The sequence below is a fragment of the Dermacentor silvarum genome, chromosome 2, assembly GCF_013339745.2.
Source record: "Dermacentor silvarum isolate Dsil-2018 chromosome 2, BIME_Dsil_1.4, whole genome shotgun sequence".
In the NCBI taxonomy this organism is placed as follows: domain Eukaryota; kingdom Metazoa; phylum Arthropoda; class Arachnida; order Ixodida; family Ixodidae; genus Dermacentor; species Dermacentor silvarum.
The window spans coordinates 121,947,265-121,972,512 of NC_051155.1; the positions used below are offsets into that span (position 1 = coordinate 121,947,265).

General features: G+C 49.0%; 1 protein-coding gene across 1 annotated transcript in view; it reads left to right on the forward strand.

The window, feature by feature from the left end:
- The window catches only part of LOC119440331 (retinal-specific phospholipid-transporting ATPase ABCA4-like), a 139,998-nt gene that overhangs the window by 71,476 nt on the left and 43,274 nt on the right, over window positions 1–25,248 (forward strand). Inside the window, exons 15-19 of the mRNA XM_049662870.1 lie at window positions 907–1,166; window positions 8,272–8,474; window positions 10,425–10,713; window positions 12,403–12,556; window positions 24,455–24,580. Of these exons, the coding sequence (XP_049518827.1) occupies window positions 907–1,166; window positions 8,272–8,474; window positions 10,425–10,713; window positions 12,403–12,556; window positions 24,455–24,580 (1,032 nt within the window). The remainder of the gene's footprint in view (window positions 1–906; window positions 1,167–8,271; window positions 8,475–10,424; window positions 10,714–12,402; window positions 12,557–24,454; window positions 24,581–25,248) is intronic.

The window sequence follows — 25,248 nt, forward strand, 5'->3', positions numbered from 1 at the left end:
ATCGGGGATGTGCTGTTAATATTCGTGAAGTTAAAATATTACAGTCATTAAAATCAGTAGATCATTTGGTTACCACAACAATCTCTCCCACGATGCCACTACCATCTCTTGCGGTTGGGAGAAATTGCCAGCTATTGCGGTCGACATTAGGGCCAGCTTGCGGAGATTTTGATGATACCATCGAGGCTGTCATATGTGTGCTCTGCAGAGTAAGGATCTCTTTCTAGAGGAAGGGCGCACGGGCTTTCGTTTCAAACTTGAGCTCCTTGCGCCATGCAGTGGCTTGTTATTTTGCCGACACGATCGTCAGCACGTGAACCGCGCTTGTATGTTTCCAATGTATAAACCCGACGAGAGGCCCTTTAATGCTCGAAAAACTTTCTAGCCGTTATCGGCAATGTCTTGCAGCTTTCCTGGACAACGAGACGGGGCAAAATCATTTTAGCTTCCAATTAATTGGGGTCTATATAACCTTGCCTTTAGAGTAAAGTACATTATACAAGTGCGCCAAAGCATTATATGCATGCGAGTTCATAGAGCTGGGTGGAATGGTATTGTGTGCTGTCCTGGAAGAATGAAATGTCGCACCGAATTATTTAGGAGAAACAAGAGGCTCATGATGCGCCTGATGTGTCTGCAAACGTTCCAGCTTCTGCGTCAGCTACCATTTTCGCAGTATATTACTTGTTCCATAGCCCTAAGAAGCAATAGAATCATTTTATGCGCATGTTTTGACTGTGTCCTTGTAGAATGAGTTGTGACACGGGATTTAAATTTGCAGGATCATGAGGCCCGTGTTTTCGTATACTGTACGAAAATAAGTTTGTGAATGTCTTTTTGTGGCGGCTATCTCCTTTCACGCTACTCCAATGCCCACGTAAGAGAATGGTCGCTGTGGTGTTGCAGATGACCTGGTGAAGGTCATGGCCACCACGGTGTCCGAGAATCCAGGCTTGCTGACACAAACGTGGGCCGTGCTCGCCAAGCGCGCCACATGCGTCTGGCGCCAGAAGAAGCAGTCGCTCTTTAGCTGGCTGCTTCCTCCGCTGCTGCTGACAGTGCTCTTCGGGTTGGAGTACTTGGCGCTACGCCGCAGCAACTGGGATGTCGAGCGGGTGGCCAACACGCTCGCCTTCACGTTCCCCGACGTCGTGCACTTTGCACAGGTACGTTGCACTGCCAGTGCCGATGGCTTCCGCGTTCGGCTTCTCGAAGCAACAACAAACCATATCTCCAATCAAACAAATGAAATATTGCAATTTATTATCGAAAAGATTCTGCACGTGCTGCGCCACACACAAGGTATGCATAGGTGTTGTAGGAAACTAACGAGACGCGAAGAAACCAGACAGAGAGCTCATCGTTCCATTTCTTCTTCTTCTCTTCGCAGTGCTCGCCGGCGCGCGTTTATTCGTCTGTTTGTACATACTCCCCCCCCCCCCCCCCCCCCCCCCCCAGTAGCGTTGTCCAATTCGCGCTTGTACAATTTCTGAACTGGCCTTCTTATAAACTTGCCATCTTGCGCTTTCGCACGGCAGGCTCGGATGATTCTATCTTGACCAGGGCAGACGTCCACGACTCGTCCCAGTGGCCCAAATACCTCTAGAGATGTTAGGCTCCTCGATGAGTACGACATCATCTACTTGTAGACTGCTACTAGGATGCGATGGGTAGAGGTGAAGTGTCCGCAGCTCGATGAGGTATTTTTTTCTTCCATCGGATCCACAGGTGGTCCACGAGCTTCTGGCGGTATCGCAACTTCTTGCTGAGGTCACGTCGCGTAGCCTGTGCCCTTCGAGCTTCGTCGCCACTGTTGGCTCGCTCTGGAGAGGCAAGAAATGAGCTCCCGGCCAGAAAATGAGCAGGACATAGTAGAGAAGGCTCTCTAGCGTCCGTATACGTATAGGTTAGGGGTCTTGAATTGATAACCACTTCTACCTCCAGCAGTACGGTCTCAGTTTGTTCGCTGTTGAGCTTGCTCTTTCCCAGCACTTTGCGTAAAGATGACTTGACTGATCGGATAAGTCTCTCCCACCAGCCGCCCCACCAAGGCGCACCTGGCATAATAAATTTCCATTCTATGCGATGCGTCAAGAGCAAAGATGCAAATGGAGAGCTCTTCATGGTGTTCCAAATGTTCCATAAGTCTCGCGATGCTCTCTTAAATGCGAGAGCATTATTGGAGTACAGTCTAACGGGAACTCCTCTACGAGCCAAAAACCTACGGAACGCTAGCAAGAAGGAGCTTGTAGAGATTCAACTCGTCAATTCAAGGTGTACAGCTGTCGTGGTCGCACATGTGAACAACAGAATATAAGCTTTGTATGTAACTTCATCAGTCTCAAGTTGCTTTACATATAGTGGGCCTGCAAAGTCTAATCCCACAACTTCAAACGGCCGTGATGTGAGAAGCCTCTCTTCAGTCATTGGAGCATATTGCACCTTCACAGGTTTGACGCTGTATTTTTTGCAGAGAAAGCAAGCATTGATGATCCGTTTAACTTCTTGTACAGCACGTATAACCCAGTAACGCTGTCGAAACTGCATCATAGTGCTTGCCACCCCGCCATGTAAAGCTCTACAGTGAGCCTCAGTAACAACTAAGGCCGTGAAGGGATGCCTTTGCGGTAGAATGACTGGGTGCTTTTCGTCATGCGTAGCGTTCATTCTTTCAAGTCGGCCACCAAGTCGAAGCTGCCCGCTGTGATCCAGGTAAGGATGGAGATCGCATAATACGAAGTGTTTCTTGACAGTGTCTCTAAGCCGAAGGTGTTCAATGTCATTCGTGAATACTTCGAGCTGGACACGGCAGATCCAGAACATTTCAGCCTTGTTTAGCTCCTTTGTCGAAATAGTTCCACCGGGCGACGTTTGAACACGAGGACATCGATCCACAAGTCGAAATACCCAGGCGGTGACGCGAAGGAGCTTCTGTAGGTTGCCAAACTTCCTTAAGTCAATCAAGGTGTCTACTTTTTCCGGTGCTTGAAGAAGTACATGTTGCGTGTCACACTCTGGCATTTCGTTTATCTGTGTGCTCACGTCTGATTCTGTAGGCCAGGTTGATTTGGCTGAGATAACCATTCAGGTCCACTCCACCAGCTGCGACATGTAGATAGCGTCTTTACCGATACGCCCCTAGTCAATAAATCTGACGGGTTGTCTTCTCCTGGGCAGTAGCGCCATAGCAGTGGGTCAGCAACTTCGGCGATTTCTTTCACTCTACGCTCTTCAAACTGACCCAACTTCTCGTAGTCACCCCGGATGCAGCTTAGTCTGCTCGTTGAGTCTGTATACATGACGCAGTGAAAATGCGTCGAATCGCACGATGAGCGCCGTACTTGTAGAAGCTCTGGGTTGAGGTTGAACCCTTTATCGAGGCAGTCGTTGAGAGATGGGAAGCCTTGAGCGTGTGACGATGCGTCAAAGACAACCCGGAGCTTGGTGGTCAGCGATTCCTCTCGTATAATTTCCCGATGTGGCATATATTAGGTGGCCCGATCAATGGGAACATCCTTAAGTACCACTTCAGCGTGCCCTAGCTCCAGGTATTGCCGAGTGACTGTGTCGGATCGCTCCAATAATCCTTTCTTCATCGATAGCCTCTTTGCCAATTTTTGTATACGTGTCAGCGCGGTATCATGGTTGCTTCGAAGTAGCTGTTTCTAATCTTCTTTCCAAGGTAGCGCTGTTTCGTTGTCTCTAATCGTTTCCACTCGCAGACCGCTGACCATAACGTTAGCGTCGCAGTCAAGAAAGGCTTTCTGGCGACTGAGTGTCCAACCGAGTGCCGTGTTGATTGCGACCAATCCTTGAACTTCTTGGCTCTTGACAACTTCTCCCGTCATGATTTTCCAAAGATGGTCAGCTCCAATCAACAAGTTGAGGCCGTTCTCAGTCTCCGCTTCAAGAAAATTCTTGTCGTCAGCAAGAAATTATCCCTCACGTCGCAGCTTCTGAATGAAGTTGTTATCAGCTGTCGGCGCAGCAATGTCGTGACAGATAAAGGGAACTGTAATTTTTGAACAACATGGATGTCGGAGCAGTGTTGACTACGCAGTGGTACTTCAACAACCTTGCGTATTTCAGCAGAATTTGGGGATGCGTTGCCAAACGTGTTGAATGCAATTTGGGTTTCTCCTAGTACCTGCAATTGCAGTTTTACAGCGAGATTTTCTGTGATGAATGATCTCTTACTGCCTCCATCCAGAATCCCTCAGATGTATCTGGACCTGTTATTTTTAACGACAAAAGCGCGAAAAGTCTGCAGGTACACTTCTTTGTCCGTCTTTGCGCAAGCATTTGTGGAATCTCTGTCGCAAAGCATTACTGATTGCGAAGAGACTATCCCTGATGTGCTACCCGAAGCCACAGCTGTTCGCGAAGTTTCCGCTGTAGTACCTTAATTTCTGTAGTTCGGGTCACACAAACTCGAGGCGTATCTTCCGTGACAAGCTGAGCACGTGAGTTTGACATGGCAAGACCGTGCCTGGTGACCTCGTGATGTGCATCTATAACAGCGGTTATCCTTAGCGAGCTTCTCTTTCTTCGAAACAAGAGATAGGTTTGCGTCGCAGGAGCGTGTACCGTGCTTCTTAGATCGACAGAAGAAACACTCGTTCCACCTGCATGATGTACTGTGCAGTATGGAAGCGATGCTACTGCCTCGAGTTCTCTCAGCACGGTCATCAACAGATCGTTGTGACGATGTTTTGCACTGCACTCGGCTTTCTACCTCAACACGTGTGAACATGAGCAGCTCTTTTAACTCTGCTTCCGATGTTGCAGCTGCTAGTGCTGACTCCGAGACGTTCGTATCAGACCTATGTTCTCGTAAAGTCGGACTCCGCTTTCCTCGCGTATATGCGAGAACGATCTCGTATGGCAATGCCTTTTGTAAAATATCAGTCAGCATTGGAGAACACCTGACAGTGGGTACGTTTAGTGCAGTCAGACAGCGGATATTTAGTTGCGTGGCATCATACAGCTGCCTGAGGCCGCATACGTCGCTTCCGGACTTTACATGAGGTAGATGGTGAAGTGCTGTTAGGTGGTGCTGCACTATCCTTTTACGATCGCCAAAAAGTTCTTTGAGAAGTTCTACGGCATCTGCGTAGCAAGCTTCAGAAGTCGGTAAACCGGCAATGGCCGCTGCCGCTTCCCGGCAAGATAATGCCGTAAATAGAAAAACTTGGTCGTTGTCGATATAGCGTTGTTGAGATGAACAGTCTGCTCGAACTGCTGCCAGAAAGCTGCCCATTTGTGAATGTCGCCTTTAAATGTTGGCATATCAAGATTCGGTAGCCTTGGGCCAATTCTGGGCATAGCGTGAGGAACTGTCGGGCTTGGATTCTGAGAAGCAGTCTACGCTGTACTGTCCGCGCGTTCCTGAGCGGCGATCTCGCAACGAATATCGGCAAGCATGCTGATAGCTTGATCGTTATATTCTGCAGCAGTTACGTATTCTGCTTCGAGCTCATCGTCGGCAATGTGCTCTTCGAGTGCGTCGTTAAGTTTCAAGAGCTCGTTGTTGCTAGCAGATAGACGGTCAAAAATACCTGAAAGCTTGGGCTTGTCCACGGTATACCATCTGTAAGCAGCAACCGAGCTTCCTGCAGAATCTTCGTATTCTGTGCTCGTCGAGCCCATCGCTTGGTCTTGAGGCGATCCATCCGATTAGCTCTTGATAGAGGTCTGGTCCCCACGCTGGTCATGAACGATGCGTTATCCAGTCAGTCCTCGCCGCCCGCAGCGCGAAGCGGTAGAGTAGAAGGTTCTTGGAGACGTGCGATGAAGGTAACGGGTCCGCACGGAGGTTTTCAGCACCAAAATGTAGAAAACTAATGATACGCGAAGAAAGCAGACAGAGAGCTCATCGTTCCAGCTTCTTCTTCTTCTCTTCGCAGTGCTCGCCTGCGCGCGTTTATTCGTCTTTTTCTACAGGTGTCTTTCCTTAGTCGAATTGATAGTAAACATGAGCGCGAGGGTTAAACTTTTTAGGCATTAGGTGAATCGTTAAATACGGTGGAGCGAAGCTTGATGTACAGTGGGTGCTCTTCAAGAATAGGAATTTGTGAGTCGCGGTTGATAGTATGGATGTTTGGTTCTTATAGTATCCATAATTTTGTCTTCATGAGCAAAACCAGCAGTCCATGTACAAGCATACAACCATGTTCATGTCAAGAACCGCCAGTACCATCAGCCTCGCGTTGCTCAATGCCAGAGATCAACTCTATGAATAACCCGAACGTGAATTGTCGGGTTTCATTCCGGCACCTATGTAATTTTTTGGAGTAGCTATATGGAGTAGGGATAGTAGTTTTATCGGCTGCATAAAATTGGACACATTCACTTACTAACTGAATTAACAAGTGGTGTCAGCGCGCACAAGCAAAGATGAATAGATTGCACTCGATGACCGCAGACAGCCCTTGTCAAAACGCTTGCGTGAGCAAGCGCGGCCGCCGCAGCGAGCGCAGGTTCGTGCGGTCTATCACTTCAACGGAAACTGAGCACCGAAAGAACAGCGCATACGAAGTCTGTTGTGAATGCCGAAGTCCGCGCGGCCACGAAGGTTTCCATGTATGGTGCCGTGCCAGGTGCGAAGAGGAGGAGATATCCAGGGAGATTAGAAAACTGTTTTATATACACTGTACATGGTATATTACAAGATGGGCTCCGTGATATTGCAGCCGTCTACGTGCTAACATATTTGCATGTAGACGTTTACATCTCCGAGCGTTCTACATGGTCGAGCGTCTCTACATGGTCAAGCCTCCCCTCACAACACTCAAGTCCCCTGTTTTATCCCTTTCGTTTCCCTCTTTCACTCGACGAGAGAATACACTGTAGTTCTTTTAGCCAATCAGCATCTTGGATCAGGTGGCCATATCCCGCACGTGATGTGTCGTCGTTTCCCGCCGGGCTCCGCCTCCAATCTTGCTAGGTCGCCCCCGAACACAGGCAGCGGTTGACACCTTGGGAACCGAACGTTGATGTCGTTCCCCCGGGATTGCCAGACACGGGCCCCTTTCAAGATTCGCCTCTCCATAGTGGTCAGTTCGCGGAACCAGGTAGGGCGGTGGCTGTCTCGAAAGGCAGCAGTCGGCGTAGCGTCGTCGTGGTTCGGGCGGCGCTAATAATTCACGGGACCGCACCAAGGGGCGACGCTGCCGTTTAGCCACGCATGAGGTAGCCCGGAGACCAACTGCTAATCCCTCAGTCCCAGGTGACAATTCTCGGCCGCGAGAAAGGGGCGCCAGGTTGGCGCGTCTGAGTCGGCGCCGGCCTCCTGTGTCCCGAAGGACCGCCAGACACAACAGGTCAGAGCCGTGTGGAGATCGCTTTCAAGATACGGTGCGCGCGCCAGCCCGCACCGGCGCAAAGTACGAGTAGGCTGTTGTTGGCAGAGTAGAAGCCGCCCTCCTCCCTCCCGCGCTGCCTTACCATTTTCCTCCTTTCGCGTGGTAGATTGAGTCGCCAGTTCCCCTTGCACCCGGTTGCAAGGTACGCATTTGGTTCCGCAGCACAGCGTCGCCCCCCCCTCCCTCCCTCCCTCCCTCCCTCCCATACACCCACGGCCTTTTGCGCGACTGAAGAAATCGCGTTTGCTCTCCGCCGTGCGTTCGCTCTCCGTGAAAGCCCGCATCCCCCGCGCGCTTTCGCTCGCACATACGGTACGTGGCGACGATTTTATCGCCCTTGGACTTTATACGGAACCTCACGGTGACGGTGACGACAGAAATCCGCTTGAAGTGTCCTAAAAAGACACGGGGTTTTCAATGTGAAGGACTCCCTGTGTGTTACCCGTGTAACGCCCATGTCTTTTGCAATGGCCCGAACTCCCGAACCACCCCTTGGAGCATCTCTGTCGAGAATAATTCGCCACTTTGAGCATGGGTATCTCTAGAGCTTGCTCACTTCCTGCCTCGCCCATGCTTTGGACTTCCAGGAGGCTTAATTGTAGGATGAGCAGTAATACAAGACACCTACGATAATATGTATATCTTCATGCCCAAACACAGCTATGCCTGGGCCGTCCTCAAGCAGCAAGAAACTGGGAACTACGGGCTAAATAAATACTTCTGTCTATTGAAGCGATTGAAATGCCGAACATCTGGGAGCAGCTGTAATAGGAGACAAGCGGGCAGGCCAATGCGGGGCAAGGCGATGCTGGGCAAAGCACAGGTGGTAGCATTGAAATAGACAAGCTATACGCATGTAAACATGTGGTAGTAAAAAATTCTTGCTTTCTATTTCGATATGTTGCAGGGATTTGTGCAAATCAAGCACCCGAAAGATGGGAAATTCTTTCATGACTACATCAAGCCTCAGCTAAACCCGCGGTCACATTACCTGCTACCCGTCGGCGCAGATGTGGAGGTCAACGAAGAGTCTCTTGAGAGAGCAAGATCGAACCTGCGTTACTACATATTCGGTGTGCACTACGGGTTTCAAGTTATAGACGAAAACAGGTATAACACTCTTTTCAAACATGAGGGTTTGAATGTTTCTGTCAAGCACGTTTGTCTAACTGTCTGATTGTTAATGAGGGATATTTTGAACATATTCTTTCGGCTTAATGCAAGCGGTTTTGTTTAAGGGTGCAAATACTATTCCTGCAGTGTTTGAGAATATGTGTTGCCCCCGAGTCGGGGAATGTGTATACAGTAGAGAACCTGAAAATGATGGTGCTTTAAGAGTAATTGCAACTTTACATTTTAGTAATCCGATACGCGCAGTTCTTGGAGGCCACCTCCTGCGCACGCCAATGTTTCCTAAAGTTCTTCACTAATATGTGCAACTGAGCGACATTTTGTCTCAAGCAACTAAATAAACTGACGTAAGCCATCTTCCAACATTGGATGCCCGACAGAATTATACATTTGAAGAGCTTAGCGCAAGCGGAATTCCTTAAAAGCTTCTTGCATGCAGGAAGTGTGCGGTAACGAAAGGGGGTGACATGACAGGTGATTACAATATGTTATGACCTTTTTTATATGACGCACTGTCGTGAGGTAATTGACGAGATACCTGCCCTATTGGTATATATGTGTTTGTAACGTGTCAACAGCACAGACAACAAAAAATATATGGTGGCTCATTGGCAGGCGTGAGCTGCAGTTGAGGTGGTAGGGATTGAATCCGAGTACGGTGTTTTTATGAAAGGCCCGCTGAAGCGATGTCAAAAGCACTACAGCGTCGTTGCAAGTATTTCAAATGCAATAAAGCGTCTTCGGCTAGTCGGCCCACTATACTAGGTGTGAGGTCTAGGAGAGCAACATTAAAACCTTAATGGTGTTGTACACTTATTGCCAGCATGAGGAACAGTCGTTGGATCATCTGACTACCGCAGTAGTCTTTACAAGAAGACATCGAAGTGCAGCAAAGCAATCAGTTTGCCTTCTTGTAGTGAACAATATTTTTTTAGCGCAAATCCCCAGTATTCTTACAGTCCGCGTACCTGCATGATTCTTTGACAGTACTACAAAAAAAAACTTCGAGCTCGGCCGCCCTTAAAAGTATGTTTTTTAAGATAAAAGACCGCATACTTGATGATATGTCCATTTTATTGTCTTTAAAGGTATAGCGACCTAATACATCACATCAAATTTGGACGCTGAACCGTGATATAAATCGCCAATCAATCGCCATCACCATTGACGTAGAGTGTACGTATAGCGTTTCGGCAACCCACTCAGCTGTTGTATCGAAGGTCCCACGATCGAGTCCTTGGCACACGAGGATTTTGAACTTGTTTCCTAAAGCATATATTATTTTGCATCTTGCCGTATGCTCTCTTGACCGTGTTGGGGGGCAGGCGGGTGTTGTCGCACGTCGTTTTATGCCAGGTATCCATGATACACAATTTCGAAGGGGGGGGGGGGGGTCCACGTACCGGGGTGCCCCCCCCCCCCCCCCTGCTCCATGTACGCCTCTGCTTGTTCCTACCTCAAAAGCCAAACAGAACATGAAATGAAAACGGGATAAGAAAGACGAATGGGCGAGTGCTCACGTACGAACTATTTCTGTGAACACTTGTGCAGCGGTCTTATCCTGTTTCATTTTGGGCTCCGTTGCTTAACTATGTCAAGATTTTGTTAGCTTATTTGTAGCTTGGGTGTAGGCTCAGGCGAGTTTCTGATTCATGATGCTGTGCACACAAGGCTCAGACAGAAAGAATGGCACACGCACGCAGGGTCATGCGCGTGTGCCATTCATTATGCGTATTTCGTCCTTGCGTGGGCTGTACGTCGATCTTGGGCTTCTATGCATTCGTCAGGCCCCAAACATTGTTGAGACGAACCGAACCAACGAATCAGCCATGCGTGCTCCCAACGCTGCTGTCACGTGTTCAGAGCTCCAAACGCTGCTGTCACGTGTATTACCGCGCAGTGTTGACTACGTCACATTTGCCTTCCCAGTACCGTGTTGTGGTACAACGGCGACATCCCTCACTGTGCGCTGATCATCACGACGCTTTACAACGAGGCGCGCCTGAGCTACGTCACTGGCGTTCAAGACGCCACTTTTCGCATTCAAGTGACGCAGCTCGACTACGGCTCCAAGGTGGCGGAGAACGAGAACGTGAGGAGCCAGAACGCGTACCGTGACCTGCTACCCAAGGTGCTGCGATCCATATTCCTGCCATTGGCGTCTAGCCTGATGTGCAGCAACTTTGTGCTGCTGCCGATCGCCGAAAGGGTGCTACAGGTGGGCAGCTTAACGTGCTTTGGTCGAATATAAAGCGATACCACACAAAGGCAAATTTCAGACATATCGCATAGCCCACTGCACAGCCGTTTACGGGGCGGGGCTGTCAAACAAAATGTCAAAGTAATTCGAGAGACATTGATAATTGGCAGAACTAAAATATAGATTCAATCCAGATCGTGACACCTAAATAACCATATCTTTGTACTACCTCAGTGCTTAGATAGTTCAGCAACTAAGAGCGGACCATTATGGCTGGCGTAGACACGCCATGAAAACCTGGAGAAAAGGTTCAAATACAATATTATTTGCCGATTCCGGTTTCGCAGAACTACAGGTACAACGGGGCACAAATCACATCGGAAAGCTGAAGACACACAGAGATGGTAGAAATTCGCGGAATAACGGAAGCAACGGTTGCATCTCCATTGTTCTTCACTATTTACATTAATGTAATAGAAATAGTAGACTGCACTTTCTGTCCATCCGTAACGTACAGCTGGTGCCACAAAAAGTTCCTGGCACCACGACACAGCGCTACTATAGCGTACACTGCAGGTAATTTGTAGCCTTGTGGATGCGTACGGCAATAAGATAATATATCTCAACCTTCATTTGAACGCAGACTGTAGCGAGGAAACGGAAAATGAATTGGTATAAATTCAACAAGTATTCATACGCACAATCGGGCAATATGAATACCTGAGTGTAGTCAAATGAAAGAAAAGATATACTCAAACCCACACCAAGGTTGAAGATAAAGGGAGCGCGGACTGCAGCTATTGCGAAACAAGCATTTAGGGGGCAAAAATTATGTGTACAATAATTTGGAAAGGTTCAATGGTATCAGTGCTAAAATTTCAAAACGCCGTATTCTGTTGAACCATGACACGAAAAGTCGCGTGGTTTGAAGTTACTGTGGGGAAAGCCTTCAGTGGTACATAAACACTTCATTGTTACATGAGTTTGGCCTCTTTAGAAGTCAGAGGACAACCGAGCAAAAGTCGTTCTGAGGAAGGTCTTAGAAACATGGTTGATAAGAAATGGGAACGAAGAGGGCGCGAATATCCGTGCTTAGAAAGCATCGACATGAAATGGAGAAGGAGGTTAAAAAAAGTTGTCAACCAAGTACATAGTAAAAGAAAGTACAAATAGGCAAGCAAGAGTCGCCAAAAATTGGATGCAAAGGTTTAAAAAATGCCATTGGTTCTTGACAAGGACGACAAACGATAACAGCAAATTGGTCAGATTAGGCAGGACGGAACCTTGCTTTTGATACTTGAGCAATCTGCCCGAGGAAACGCGCATATAGTATCAAACACTTAGCAGGGCTGGATGGATATTCTCTTCAGAATGTGTTGCATCGCGAAGACATCATTCATCCAGCCACAAGTCAGAAGGTGACTATTGGTCGGCCATTCAATAGAAAGACGATATTAGCGGTTGTAATTATGCCCATGATTTTAACTTTCATGTTTGGCTGAACAGAATGGGACGTTAGATCTACGGAATGCTTTTAGAGGCGACAGACAGTTATTCAATGAAGCCTCTAATCACAGAGCGTATATAAACAGCCAGGCATGAGAAAGAATAATATGCCATTTCTGCGCTCACTTCTTACTAAATGACTTTCTTTTAAGCCCTTCGCAACACTTCATGTAGTGATCTATCCTCTTTTCTTCTTCGCAGGTGAAGCACCTGCACAACATCGCAGGCATTCGCCCGTTACTCTACTGGACCTTAAGTTTTATTTCAGATTTTGTGTTTTACATGGGGACAGCCATCTTCGTATTGCCACCCATTATCCATTACCAGGCGAGCACGTTGAACTCCAGCTTCATGTGTAAGTGATCAACACGCCGATCTAAGTTCTATTCTTTTGGAGAAAAAACAGCTTCCGTGTGCTCGTCACTTGTAACGTTTACATTCAAGCTGAAAGGAAAAGAAAATATGTGCAGAAACTATCGACGATGATTGTCAATGTAAGCGAATAGCCCGAACGAAAGTATGAGAGAGAGTGCAAGAAAAGAAATATCGCCGACCATTAGATAATCTCTAATGCAAAATTTGAGTACAACTCTTTCATTTCCCGACATTGGTTGGCGCGGTCAATCTGTCTCGTGTGGCACGTTGCAAACGGAGGCGTGACTGCCTCGCTGATCGGGAGATCGCGAGAGGCGTGCGCAGGTGACGCGTGGGCGTGATTCAAAGCAGCCGCCGCAGACAGACCTGCGCTACTGCAGCGCTTTGTTTTGACGCTCTCGCCACATGCCTTATCGATGGCGTTATCGGTGAACAGACGACGCGTGCTACTCTGGAGCCACCTCGGAGTGATCGTCGCCACAGAAAGCTCCATCCATACACACTAGCGGTAAAACGCAAGCGGCGTGCCGCCGGCGTTAAACGCAGCTGCGGCAGAGCGGCCACACCAACTGGCATCGAGCCGCTGCGGCACTCACGTGACAGCATGAAAATTTCGCCTCCTCTTTGTAGATGCGAGATGTCGCGTGCTTTTATTGCGACAGCAATTATATGGACACTTCAACCAGATTTCTGCCGTCGTCGTCGTCGTCGCCGTCGCCGTGAGGTTCCATACAGATAAAATCTTCGCCGCGCGCCGTATGCCCGAGCAGAAGCGTACGGGGACGCGCGCTATCACGGAGAGCGAACGCACTCATCTCCCACGCGCAAGCAAGGAAGCAGGAAGCCAGCGCCGGAGGGAGCGGGGGGGGGGGGGGGGGGCGCACTTCTACTCTGCCAACAACCGCGCTCGTCGCTCGTCCGCACCGTCTCTTATCTCCACACGGCTCTGACCTTTATGCGCCGTGCATTCGCCGCTCAGTTTCCGTTGAAGCGATAAACCGCACGTGCCTTCGCCCGCTGCGGCGTATGCTTGCTGCCAGCGTTTTGACAGTCGTTGTCTGCAGTCATTCAGTGTGATCTATTCGTGTTTGTTTGTACGCGCTCACACCACGCTTGTTCATTCAGTTAGTAATAGTCGGGCCACATTTTCCAACGCACGCTACACATGCAATGCTACCCGGATCGGCAGTGCAGCGCTACAGGTGTGTCCCTTCGCACGCGCTGCCCACGGGAAGCGCTTCTCATCAACACCACCGTTTCACACGCGCCTTCTCGTGGTCATCGAGTCTCTCTTCATGTCGGTCTACTTACGCCGCAGCACACCTGCTTACTTAATCAGCTCATGTTTACTACAATTCATATTGCTACCAAAGCCGCTCGCCTTACTTCGTATGACATTGCTGTGTTGCTATCGCATTCATTGCTTCGCCCTTAGGGCGAAACGGTGACATATTTTTTCCTTCATCTGCTGACAGGTCAGCGCTGTGTTTGCGTTTTTCGTCATTCGTTCTTAACGCGAGTCATTTGTGAAGATGACGACCTCGTTGCCACTGATCATAATCATGTTGATGTGCTCTCTTGTGTTGCGGCGTCGCCGCGTTCCAAAGTCAAGTAGAATGAGGTACGGGGTATCGCCCCCGGCGTCCTTGTGTTCAGGGCCCGTCTTGTTGTACAAAATCGGATATGGCGCACTGTCTCCAAAAACCTTTCTATCAGGACGTGTCGGTTCAGCTCATCATTGCAAAAAAAAAATCGCAAACCATGACAGTCGAAACAAGCGCGAACGAGACCAAACCAAGCTGTGGTGGACCTTCGGGAAATAAACCTCCTGAATGCAAACAGGTAATTTTCGGCAGTCATGTCTTCGACCAACTCTAGATGTATGGCCCGAGTGACAGCGCGAGTAAATAGTGCAATATAAGCACGTTGTTAACCACTTTCCTTGACGTATAATGGTCCAGCAAAGTCAACTCCTGTGGCCAAGAAAGGTTCTGCTTTTGTAAACCTGTCCTCTGGTAAAGGAAGGTGTTTCTTGCTGTACTGGCTTTGTTTGCATCCACTGACATACTAGGCATCGACGTATGGTTTTCTTGACCAGTTGTCCGGCCTGTGGAATTCAAAATCGTTCACGAATCTGAGTCAGGGTATCTCGTACTTCGCCATGGAGAACCTTCATATGGGCTCGTCGGATAGTCAGCGTTATAGAGTGCGTGTCTTTCGGCAAAAGAATTGGATTCTGACTTCAACAGTTCTCGTTTTTACTATGAGCACGACCTTGTAAACGAATTAATCTGTCCTTGTCAAAGAAAAGTCGTAGATGCTTAATCTGGCTCAGCAAGGGAATAATAGGCTTGTTTTCCGAAAGGCACGTCAGATAGTGTGGAAATGTCTTTTGCTCGACACGTATCAGGTAGAATTCAGCCTCTTGAAGTTCTTCAATGGAAAGCTCCTGCGATGGCTTCTGCTCCTCTTTCAGCTTCATATATCTTAGTAACCAATCTGTGACTGTTAACTGCCTAATACGAGAACTTAACCGCTCCGTGTCAATTATTCTCTCCAAGGGTGCCTTTGTTTTGACAGAATGAGTACATGTTGTGTTGACATGTTCCGGTATTCCTATTTGCATGCCTTAACAAAAGTATTCTGGCCACCGTGAAGGATCACTCATTCATTTTGGTTCATGCCACGACAGCTCTGACTGCTGTAATCTGTCAGCTGAGAGTCCTCTCTTCAGTAAGTATGCGGGACTTTCTTTGCCTGGGCAGAAGTGCCACAAGGAAGAATCCGTTAGCTTGCCGATTTCGGTCACCCGGTATCTGACGAAGGTCATCCATATCGTCGGTTCTTTTCGAATCTAGCAGAGTTTAATTTGCGAGTCAGACCAAATTGTTACTTTCTTGAAGTCTAGGACGCAATTCCTTGAAAGATAACGGTACATGCGTGCCGCTATCAACAGCAGACATTAGCTCAAGTCGAGCCAGTGTCATTGTCTCGATTGGCCCAACTCTTGCCTTTGCGAACAGAATTGTATTACAAGCGTTGCCCGTAGAATCAAAGATGGATGCGTAAGCAACTGCTCTGTATGCTGATTGTCTTGCGTCGGAAAGGTGTGTAGATTCGTTTCAAAGAACCGAATTTCCGTTCCGGTGCCCAAAAGTCTGGGGATGTTGAAGTCTTCAAGCTGAGCTATTTCATGACTCCATTTTAGCCATGTTTTCGCTAGATGGGATGGTAATGGTTCATCCCATTCGAGATTTGCTCTGCAAAGGTGTTGCAAAAAATGTTTGCTCTCACAAGAAAAGGGGACGGGAGACCTAAGGGGTCACAAAATCTTCCCACAGCTTGCAGAGCGAAACAATTGGTCGCTTCATGCTGTGAAATAAAGAGCAAAATGCTCACTGGATGCAAGAAAAAACTGTCATTGTCCGTATTCCAGGACAATCCAAGAACTTTGAGTGTTCCTGACGGTGCACAAAGTGCTTCTTCCTGTGACGTGAATGATGCTTTAAAACTGGCAGTCCCTGCAGGGTGATTGCTTTTGCACTTTCTTATGTTCATAGAAGAATCTCTGAATATGTTAATTATTTTTTAATGCATCCTAATGGCATCTTCTGTTGTGTCAGATCCTATCAGAGGGTCGTCTATGTACATAGATTTGTGAAGCAGTAAAGATGTCGTTTTGTAGCTATCCTCGGCGTACCGAAAATGATGTTGCAACGTGGCCATCAAAAGAAAAGGACTTACTCCAAATGGCACTCTGGTCATCCTCCAGATTTCTTGTTTCGGTAAAGGTTTGTTTGTTCAAGGAGGTGTAAAGCAGAGCAATCGTAGTGAACCTCTGTCCTCTCCATGCAGGCCGATTTGAAGAAAGGCCTTTTCGACATCTGCTGTCATAGCGACTTTGTATCGCCGGAAACGCAAAAGTAGTGCGGCTACGTCTGGGTTTAGGTTCAGCCCGGATTCCAAATTTTCGTTCAGTGACTTCGCTCCACGTTTATGTGAGCATGCATCCAAAACGATTTGAATCTCTGTTGTAGTCCACTCTTCCTTGCACACCGCTCGATGCGGCATGTAGTGAAGTCGAAATTTGCTCGTGGAACTTGAATAGAAAACTCGTTCGACTGATTCTTCTTCCAGATATACGCGAATGGTTTTGTTATACTTTTCGAATAGGCTGTGGTCCTTGTTAAGCATGCGCATCAAGATATCAAGTCGTTTCATGGCCAGAGAGAAATTGTCTGCCAAGTTCACCGTTTTCTTCCAAGAAAGTCGAACTTGGTGACGACCGTCCGTTTTAGTTATAATTTTCTCGAACTTGTGTAGCATCCGTTCACTATATAGCAGGCTTCTTTCGTGAGCTGTGACACCTAGACTTTCCAGGTCCCAAAATCGCATGAGAAACTCCAAAACAGTGTCCTCTTCTACGCACGTTCGGATCACAATGGCGCTGGAACAGTGAACGGTGTTGCCTGGGAAAGGAAGTGGGCCTTGCGTAGTCCATCCTAATTTAGTGTGCACAGCTTTTAGTTTCTTCAATTTCTTCCACACGGTTTTTCCGTCGCCAGTCACAAATTGCCAATAATAGTCTAAACCCATAAGTACAGCTACATAATTTCCGTTGTCTCCATCTAAAGAAAGGGCTCATGTACACAATCCAGTTTCTTCCATCTTTATAACTTCATCATCTGGAATTGGAACGTGCTCGCTACAGACGTCCTCCACTTCTAAAGCCTCGATTTCAATGCGTTTATTCGTCTTTTCAGGGAAGACGATCACGGGGACTCTTCTCATTGTTTTCTGAGTCTTCCATCCTCCGAAAACTCCTGCATTCACCATTTCGCTTTGCGGAAACTGACAGCCGAGTGTGCGTGATGCATCTATGGTAATAAAGCTGCGTTGACTTCCGCCGTCGAAGAGCATCCTGTAGTACTTTGAAGATTCCGTGCCTGCCACTCTCGCCGTCAAGGACTGAAATAGAAATGTCGAAGTTTCATCCGAAAGGCGAAGCATCAATTGCGATAGCAAATTAGTAGAGAGCTATACGGAGTAAGGATGGTAGTTTCACGGCCGCTGGATAAAAAAAAAGTTGTCGCAGTTTCACCTGAAAGGCGAAGCATCAATTGCGATAGCAAAATTGTAGAGAGCTATTCGAAGTAATGATATTAGCTTTATCAGCTGTATAAACTTGGACATGCAGCAGCACCGGCAACACGCAGAACTGTTGTCGACGCCGTCGGCGTTTTGCCCGCGTTCGCTCAAAATGCGTGCGGCGTTGGTGACTGTTGCCGGATAATGTCCCTGAACATAGAGGGACCTTATTGCCGGAGCCTCTGATATAAAAAGTTGTCGCAGTTTCACCCGAAAGGCGAAGCATCAATTGCGATAGCAAATTTGTAGAGAGCTATACGGAGTAAGGATAGTAGTTTTATCAGCTGTACAAACTTGGACATGCAGCAGCACCGGCAACACACAGAACTGTTGTCAACGCCGTCGGCGTTTTGCCTGCGTTCGCACAAAACGCGCGCGGCGTTGGTGACTGTTGCCGGAGCCTCTGGGGGCGGCTCGGAGGTTTTCGACGAGATCAGAACGGGACACTTGTCGAGCAGCGTCGGAAGTCTTTACCACCTTCTCGCCTCTCAACGTTTTATATAAATAGGCATTTTGTGCCACAGCTAAACGTCGCCTCCCTTCCCTTCCCCCTCTCCCCCACGGCCTCTCGCGCGTCGGAAGAAGGCGCGTTTGCTCTACATATATGGTGATTGTAAAGGAGGAAAGAGACGCCTACTTCTGCAGCACTTAAGGGAGCACGGCGCAGAACGCGCGTTTGTTCTCCGCCGTGCGTTCATTCCCCGTAAAAGCGCGCGCCCCTCGCGCTCTTTCACTCGCACATACAGCGTTCGGCGCGCTGAGCCGTGCTCCCTCAAGGGCTGCAGAAGATAGCGCCAACCTTTCCCTTTCCCTCAAGAACCACTTACCACCACCTATTTCATCTCCGTTGACGTCATACGGAACCTCACGGCGACGGCGACGGCAGAAATCTGCTTTTGAGTGTCCATATAATTGCTATCGCAATAATAGGCACTTAGTGCCGCAGCTAAACGTCGCCTCCCTTCTCTCGCCCTCCCCCCCTCCCCCACGGCCTCTCGCGCGTCGGAAGAAGGCGCGTTTGCTCTACATATATGGTGATTGTAAAGGAGGAAAGAGACGCCGACTTCTGCAGCCCGAGCACGGCGCAGAACGCGCGTTTGTTCTCCGCCGTGCGTTCACTCCCCGTGAAAGCGCGCGCCCCTCGCGCCCTTTCACTCGCACATACAGCGTTCGGCGCGCGGCGACGATTTCATCTCCATTGACGTCATACGGAACCTCACGGCGACGGCGACGGCGACGGCGACGCCGACGGCAGAAATCTGCTTTTCAGTGTCCATATAATTGCTATCGCAATAAAAAAAGGTGCGGCCCGTTGCGTGGCGCCGAAACGGCGTCTCGGGCCTAGTTCTCCTCGCGCCCGCTCTGGCGCCACTGATCGGGTACAGCCGTTCACGGAGAAGCATTCCCACAGCCGCGTTTGTACGCGCGACAGTGACTCTAATCAGGCCGTAAATAACGCGTTCTATAGTTGTACATTACAGGTTGAATATTGAAGTAGTTATTAGAAGTGCCGATTGCCCCACATATGTGAAAAATGTGCTCTAGGAGTGCCAATCTTTTGTAGAGTGAGCCTAATGCTCTCTATGAAGGCTGCCCGCTCGACAGAACAGACAGAAAAGAACTTTAATGAAGGTCCTGAGAAGCTCTGTTGCCCCCTCTCAGTGAGGTGACGAAGCCACGGGCCGCACCCACGTCGGGACGGGGAGACGAAGGTCCAGCGCCGCATCGTGGGCTCTCTGGACAGCCCAAAATTGGCGTGACTCTGCCCGCTCGACTCACCTGAAATGAAGTGCTCTATTGCGAATAATCGGTTGTAGATTTACGTGTTTCTTAAGGCCGACTTCAATACGATTCATCGTGTTTATTTACAAGATGTTGAATGCGAAGGTATCGCTCAGCGAAAACAGTCCACGGTGCCGCACCCGATCCAGCCCAGCTTCGTTCTTCTCTTCAACCAAACTCCCCTCACACGTTTCAATATTCTCTCTGCGCTGGCAGTGGCACGGCCGCTAGGTAGGTAGATAGTAAAATTTATTAAGGTCCGGAAGAATCTTCACCCCGTTTTCATAGGGCCACGTTTTCACCACGTTTTCATAGGGTGACGTTTTCGGTGAGCCTTCTGGACAGCCTGGAGTTGATGGATCCATTCGTGGCTCTTCTTACATAAAAAAGGTGCGGCCTGCTGCGTCGCGTCGCCACCAGTGGGCGAGCGCGTCTTGGCTGAGTTGACAGTTGCGGCCGCTGTTTTTCCTGGGCTCGAAAAAAAAAGTTTCCTGGGCTGCGCGTTCTTTTTTTTTTGCATGTACGGCGGGTAACCGGGAAACACAGTCTGGACTGCAGTCGGAAGCAAGAGCCTAATCTTCGTGTTCTCTTTATAGTCATCCTCCACCTGTCGCTTGGCTCCCACTTGCTTCCTTTCCCTGACGGCCCTTGGTGACAAATATTATTAAGCCACGCTTTCCGACGCTGTAGATCGCAGGGGAATTCGTGGTACTTCACAGTAGCGTCTCTTCTCGCGTTCGAGTTGCACAGCGGCACACAACAGCTTCGCGTCATCCCACCGCTAGGAAAAACCGTCTGCCACACATGCGCACACCAAAGAACCATAGTCAAGCACAGAACACCTAAGGCAAGCTGCTCTCACACACGATCACACAAAAAAGCACGCGAGAGTGCGCACGAAAAAGCACACCAACACGGATAAATTCTGCGGCAACCACATTGTAGCACTAACCGGCGTATGCCTTGTGTACCGTAGTAGTGGCGCCCTCACCAAAAACAGCGGCCGCAACTGTCAACTTTGCCGAGACGCGGTCGCCCATTAACGGCGACGCGACGCAGCAGGCCGCACTTTTTATTGCGATAGCAATTATATGGACACTCAAAAGCAGATTTCTGCCGTCGGCGTCGCCGTCGCCGTCGCCGTCGCCGTGAGGTTCCGTATGACGTCAATGGAGATGAAATCGTGACCGCGCGCCGCCGAACGCTGTATGTGCGAGTGAAAGGGCGCGAGGGACGCGCTCTTTCGCGGGGAGTGAACGCACGGCGGAGAACAAACGCGCGTTCCGCGCCGTGCTTGCTTAAGGGCTGCAGAAGTAGGCGTCTCTTTCCTCCTTTACAATCACCATATATGTGGAGCAAACGCGCCTTCTTCCGATGCGCGAGAGGCCGTGGGGGAGGGAAGGGAGGGGGAGGGAAGGGAGGCGACGTTTAGCTGCGGCACCAAGTGCCTATTTATATCAGAGGCTCCGGCAACAGTCAGCAACGCCGCACGCATTTTGAGCGAACGCGGGCAAAACGCCGACGGCGTCGACAACAGTTCTGCGCGTTGCCGGTGCTGCTGCATGTCCAAGTTTATACAGCTGATAAAGCTAATATCATTACTCCGTATAGCTCTCTACAAATTTGCTATCGCAATTGATGCTTCACCTTTCAGGTGAAACTGCGACAACTTTTTTTTTTTATCCAGCGGCCGTGTTAGTTTTATCAGCTGTATAAACATGGACATGCAGTAGCACCAGCAACGCGCAGAACTGTTGTCGACGCCGTCGGCGTTTTGCCCGCGTTCGCACTGAACGCGCGCGGTGTTGGTGACTGTTGCCGGTGCCTTTGGGGGCGGCTCGGAGGTTTTCGTCGAGATCATAACGGGACACTCGTCGAGCAGCGTCGGAAGTCTTTACCACCTTCTCGCCTCACGTTTTTATATAAATAGGCATTTGGTGCCGCAGATAAACGTCGCCTCTCCTCCCTCCCTTCCGTCCCCCCCACGGCCTTTCGCGCGACGGAAGAAGTCGCGTTTGCTCTCTCTCTCTCTCTCTCTCTCTCTCTCTCTATATATATATATATATATATATATATATATATATATATATATATATATTTCGCTCCCGGTGAAAGCGCGCGTCCCTCGCGCCCATTCATTCGCACATACAGCATACAGCGCGCGGCGACGATTTTATCGCCGTTGACGCCTTACGGCGATGGCGACGGCAGAAATCCGCTTTGGAGTGTCCATATAATTGCTATCTCAATAAAATTACTGCAGGCACTCGAGCGAGCGGAGCTCGTGAGGCGCAAAATGATGATGATGAACGATCGCCTGCTAGACAAATGAAAGATGAAGTTCCATTATATAGGTCAAACAGCACGAAAAAATTGAGAGCCCTTCAACTACTGCGAAGATGGAAGTCAGCGAAGCTGTGGCTATGGTGCGTCTGCTATAGTGAATATTGCTATAGTGAACTTATATATTATCGTTATTGACTATATTGAGCATCGTCGGCATGTTCGTCAAAGAGCGACACTGGCGTCTTGTTTTCGCCCGGCACGATGGCAAAGTAGTGTGTTTACAGCGCCAAGTTCGCCCCACTGTCATAGACTAGCGTATGAGCCACAGCGTTCATATCCGCCGCACACTGCACGGCATCGTCAGGATCCTGATTTGAGCATCGGGGAAGATGTGGTTAAGCGATCGTCCGCCCATAGCGAGTCCGAAGGGCAATTGCTGATAACAGCACTAGCGCGATCTCTACGTCACGAGACAAAAGCGCACAACGATTGGTGGGACGTGCCGCTACCGAATGAAAGAGGCATCGGCGGTGACGAGGGGTATAATAATGGGTCATCCATCATCCGTTTTGACACCTGTGCTAAGGCACAACTGGCGGAGAACCGCCACGCACATGGAGCCAAACCGCCACTCACATGGAGCCGAAAATAGTTGATCTACTTCCGGTCTATCTATCTACTTCCGTTGCCGGACGCAATCTACTGGAACCTAGCCTATAACAGCTTTGATGTAAAAATCGCGTACACAAATGTGTACACGGTGACTGAAGGGGTTAATGGCATTAACATTCTTAGGGTACTTCACGCACTTTTCGGTGGTTATCTATGTATGTTTGTATATATCTATGTATGTTTGTATCTAACCGTTTTCCCGCCTACATGGGTTACTGGGTAGTCCGTGGTTGAATGGGTAGCGCATCGAGCTGCTGTGCTATGGGATCAGGGTTCGAAACCAACCATCGGACCAACTTGGGTCACTGGGTATCTGGCAATGTGTATACACGTGCCGCTCTTCAGCGAACCTCTTTCACGCCGACATCGGTCACTGTAGATGCGGGGCTGGTTATAGCTACCGCTATTCGAAGAAACTCTTTGACGCTGACTTGGAACACCGCGTATGGGCCACTAAGGTCTGTGCACGTCTTCAATGAACCTCTTTGATGCCTACTTGGGTCACTTGGTATGTGCCACTAAGTGTGTGCCTTCGTCAATGAAGGTCTTTGTTCTTCGTCTTCGCTTACCGGAGGAGCAATGCTGCTGCGAGATTGAAGACTGGGATGGTACTGGCGTGTTCCACACCAACTGTTGTTTTCTGAAAGCACATCTTGGGTACCCTCGTCACAGTTTTAAGCGAAGCTTTATAGGCTCACAAGTATCGGCAGTGGTGGTGGTGGTGTCACGCTGAAAAGTGGGCCGATCCTGGTGACTGTGCAGAAAGAGTCCAAGCTCAATGGCACATACCCCTGTGGGCTCGAGGACCTGTAACGTGCCCTTGGACTACCCTTGTCACACGCGGGACCCAAAGAGACAAAATCATCAGCCCTTCCCCTATCGATAAAATGGGGGTAAGCGAAGCTTGTCGTCCGATTCTAGCGTAAGGGCATCGAAAGCCCAGGCGAAACGTCAGCGAAGAGCCGCGGACCCCGAGTTGCGGGAGTGCGATGTTGAGGCCAAACGTCAGCGAAGAACCGCCGGCCCTGAGTTTAGGGCAAACGAAGCGTAACGCCCGCGACAGTGTCGTCTTGCCACAAGCTTCGCTTACCCCCATTTTCTCGACAGGGGAAGGGCTCAGAATTTTCTCCTTCACGGCGGTAGTAGCGAGACATATTTCGGGCAGCCATGTTTCCTCCGAGCTGGCTGGCCCAATGACCTAGTGCATGATGGGTTCTGCGAGTGCGCGATACCGCGGTCGCTATTTCACGGCTACCAGAGCCGCTTGCGTCCCATAATTAAAAACCATATAAATTAGAGTACCCAAGAGATGAGTGAAGCAAGCCAAAGGGCGTGCAAAAGAACGCCGAGCAAGCACAAGAGTATAGGAAAGGCCTGCAAATTTATCGTCCCCCAACATTTGGGCGTGGCTTGGGCACGCTATTCTAAAGCTTCTCTCACGTGCTCCGTCACGCCTGCATGTCCCGCCTGTGCTATTGTTGCACACTGCCCGATGAGCTTCCAGCGCATATTGCTATCAATTTCGGTGCTTCGCCCTTGCAACGAAATATTATTTTTTGTATGTGGAAAGGTAATTCACGAATACAGCCTAATTTGTTTCTCTTTGAAGTCACTTAACAATGTACAGCTCAAATTGTTTCTGTTTAGTTTCGCTTTAAACATAATCACTGAAGCTCAACGTTTTCGTCGTACAGTTGCGACGTCTTATTGCGCAACGCTATCCCTTAATTTACGTACAACAAGATTCCGCGCCCTGTTATTCTGCAACCGAATTTCACGATTGAATCATACAGCCACCTTCCAGGCAGTGCCGTTGGGATACGGTATATAGAGATTCATTTATACACCCAGATTTAGCATGCTGGTTATGCAAATGGACTTTGCCTCCTCTTGGCTCTCGCCATGCATTACACCTTGTTCGCGTATCGTGCGCGAATGGTCGGGCAGTTTTTTCAGTCTTATTTACAAGACATATGCTTCTGTTTTGCAGACTGGATCTTCTATTTGAACATCCTACACGGCTTTGCTGCTCTGCCGTTCATCTACCTATTCTCCTTCCTGTTTTCTCGCCCTGGCTTTGGCTTCTCAACGATGGCAATCTTGACATTCATCATTTGTGAGTTTTACTTTCGCTCCTATCACACCGAAATATTGAAGCACAAAAGACAAAAGCTCACTGGGAATATTGGTGCGTTTCCATGCGTTTACTATTCAAAGATATGCGTGTCTCATAACTTTTCCGTCAGAGAACGCAACGTTTCGTCTAGCGCTATGAACTTACGAATTATCAGGGAGATTTCGCGAGCTTTTGGTGGTTAAATCGACAAGCCGATAACTTTGTGAGTTAGTTTACTGCAGTTCAATCGCAATTCAGTGCTCGAGCAGAACGATCCCGGAACCTTTTATACGATACTTGCATTTCCTCTCCAGCAAATGCAGATTATGTTTCAAGCGTAACCGGCAGTGAACTGGTTTTGCGCGAAGCGTGCCCATCATGGTCCGTGAAACGAATGGCGAAGTGCGGAGGACACCATTTACACTGTTACAATAAACAGTCGAGTGCAGCTCCACTACGTCACCGTATCACCATCTGATTAGTTCAGCAGGTTCAGGTGAATAGATAACGGACCTAAAATGGCGTGGCTCAGCGGCGCCGGTGTGTTCCATCCGTTGATTGAATTAGCGCTTTGCTCTGTCATTCAAAACTGCTATGGCATCAAAGCGCTGCATATTGATGCCGTATTGTGAAATTGACTGCAACGCAACTGCCTTGCGCGTTCCTTC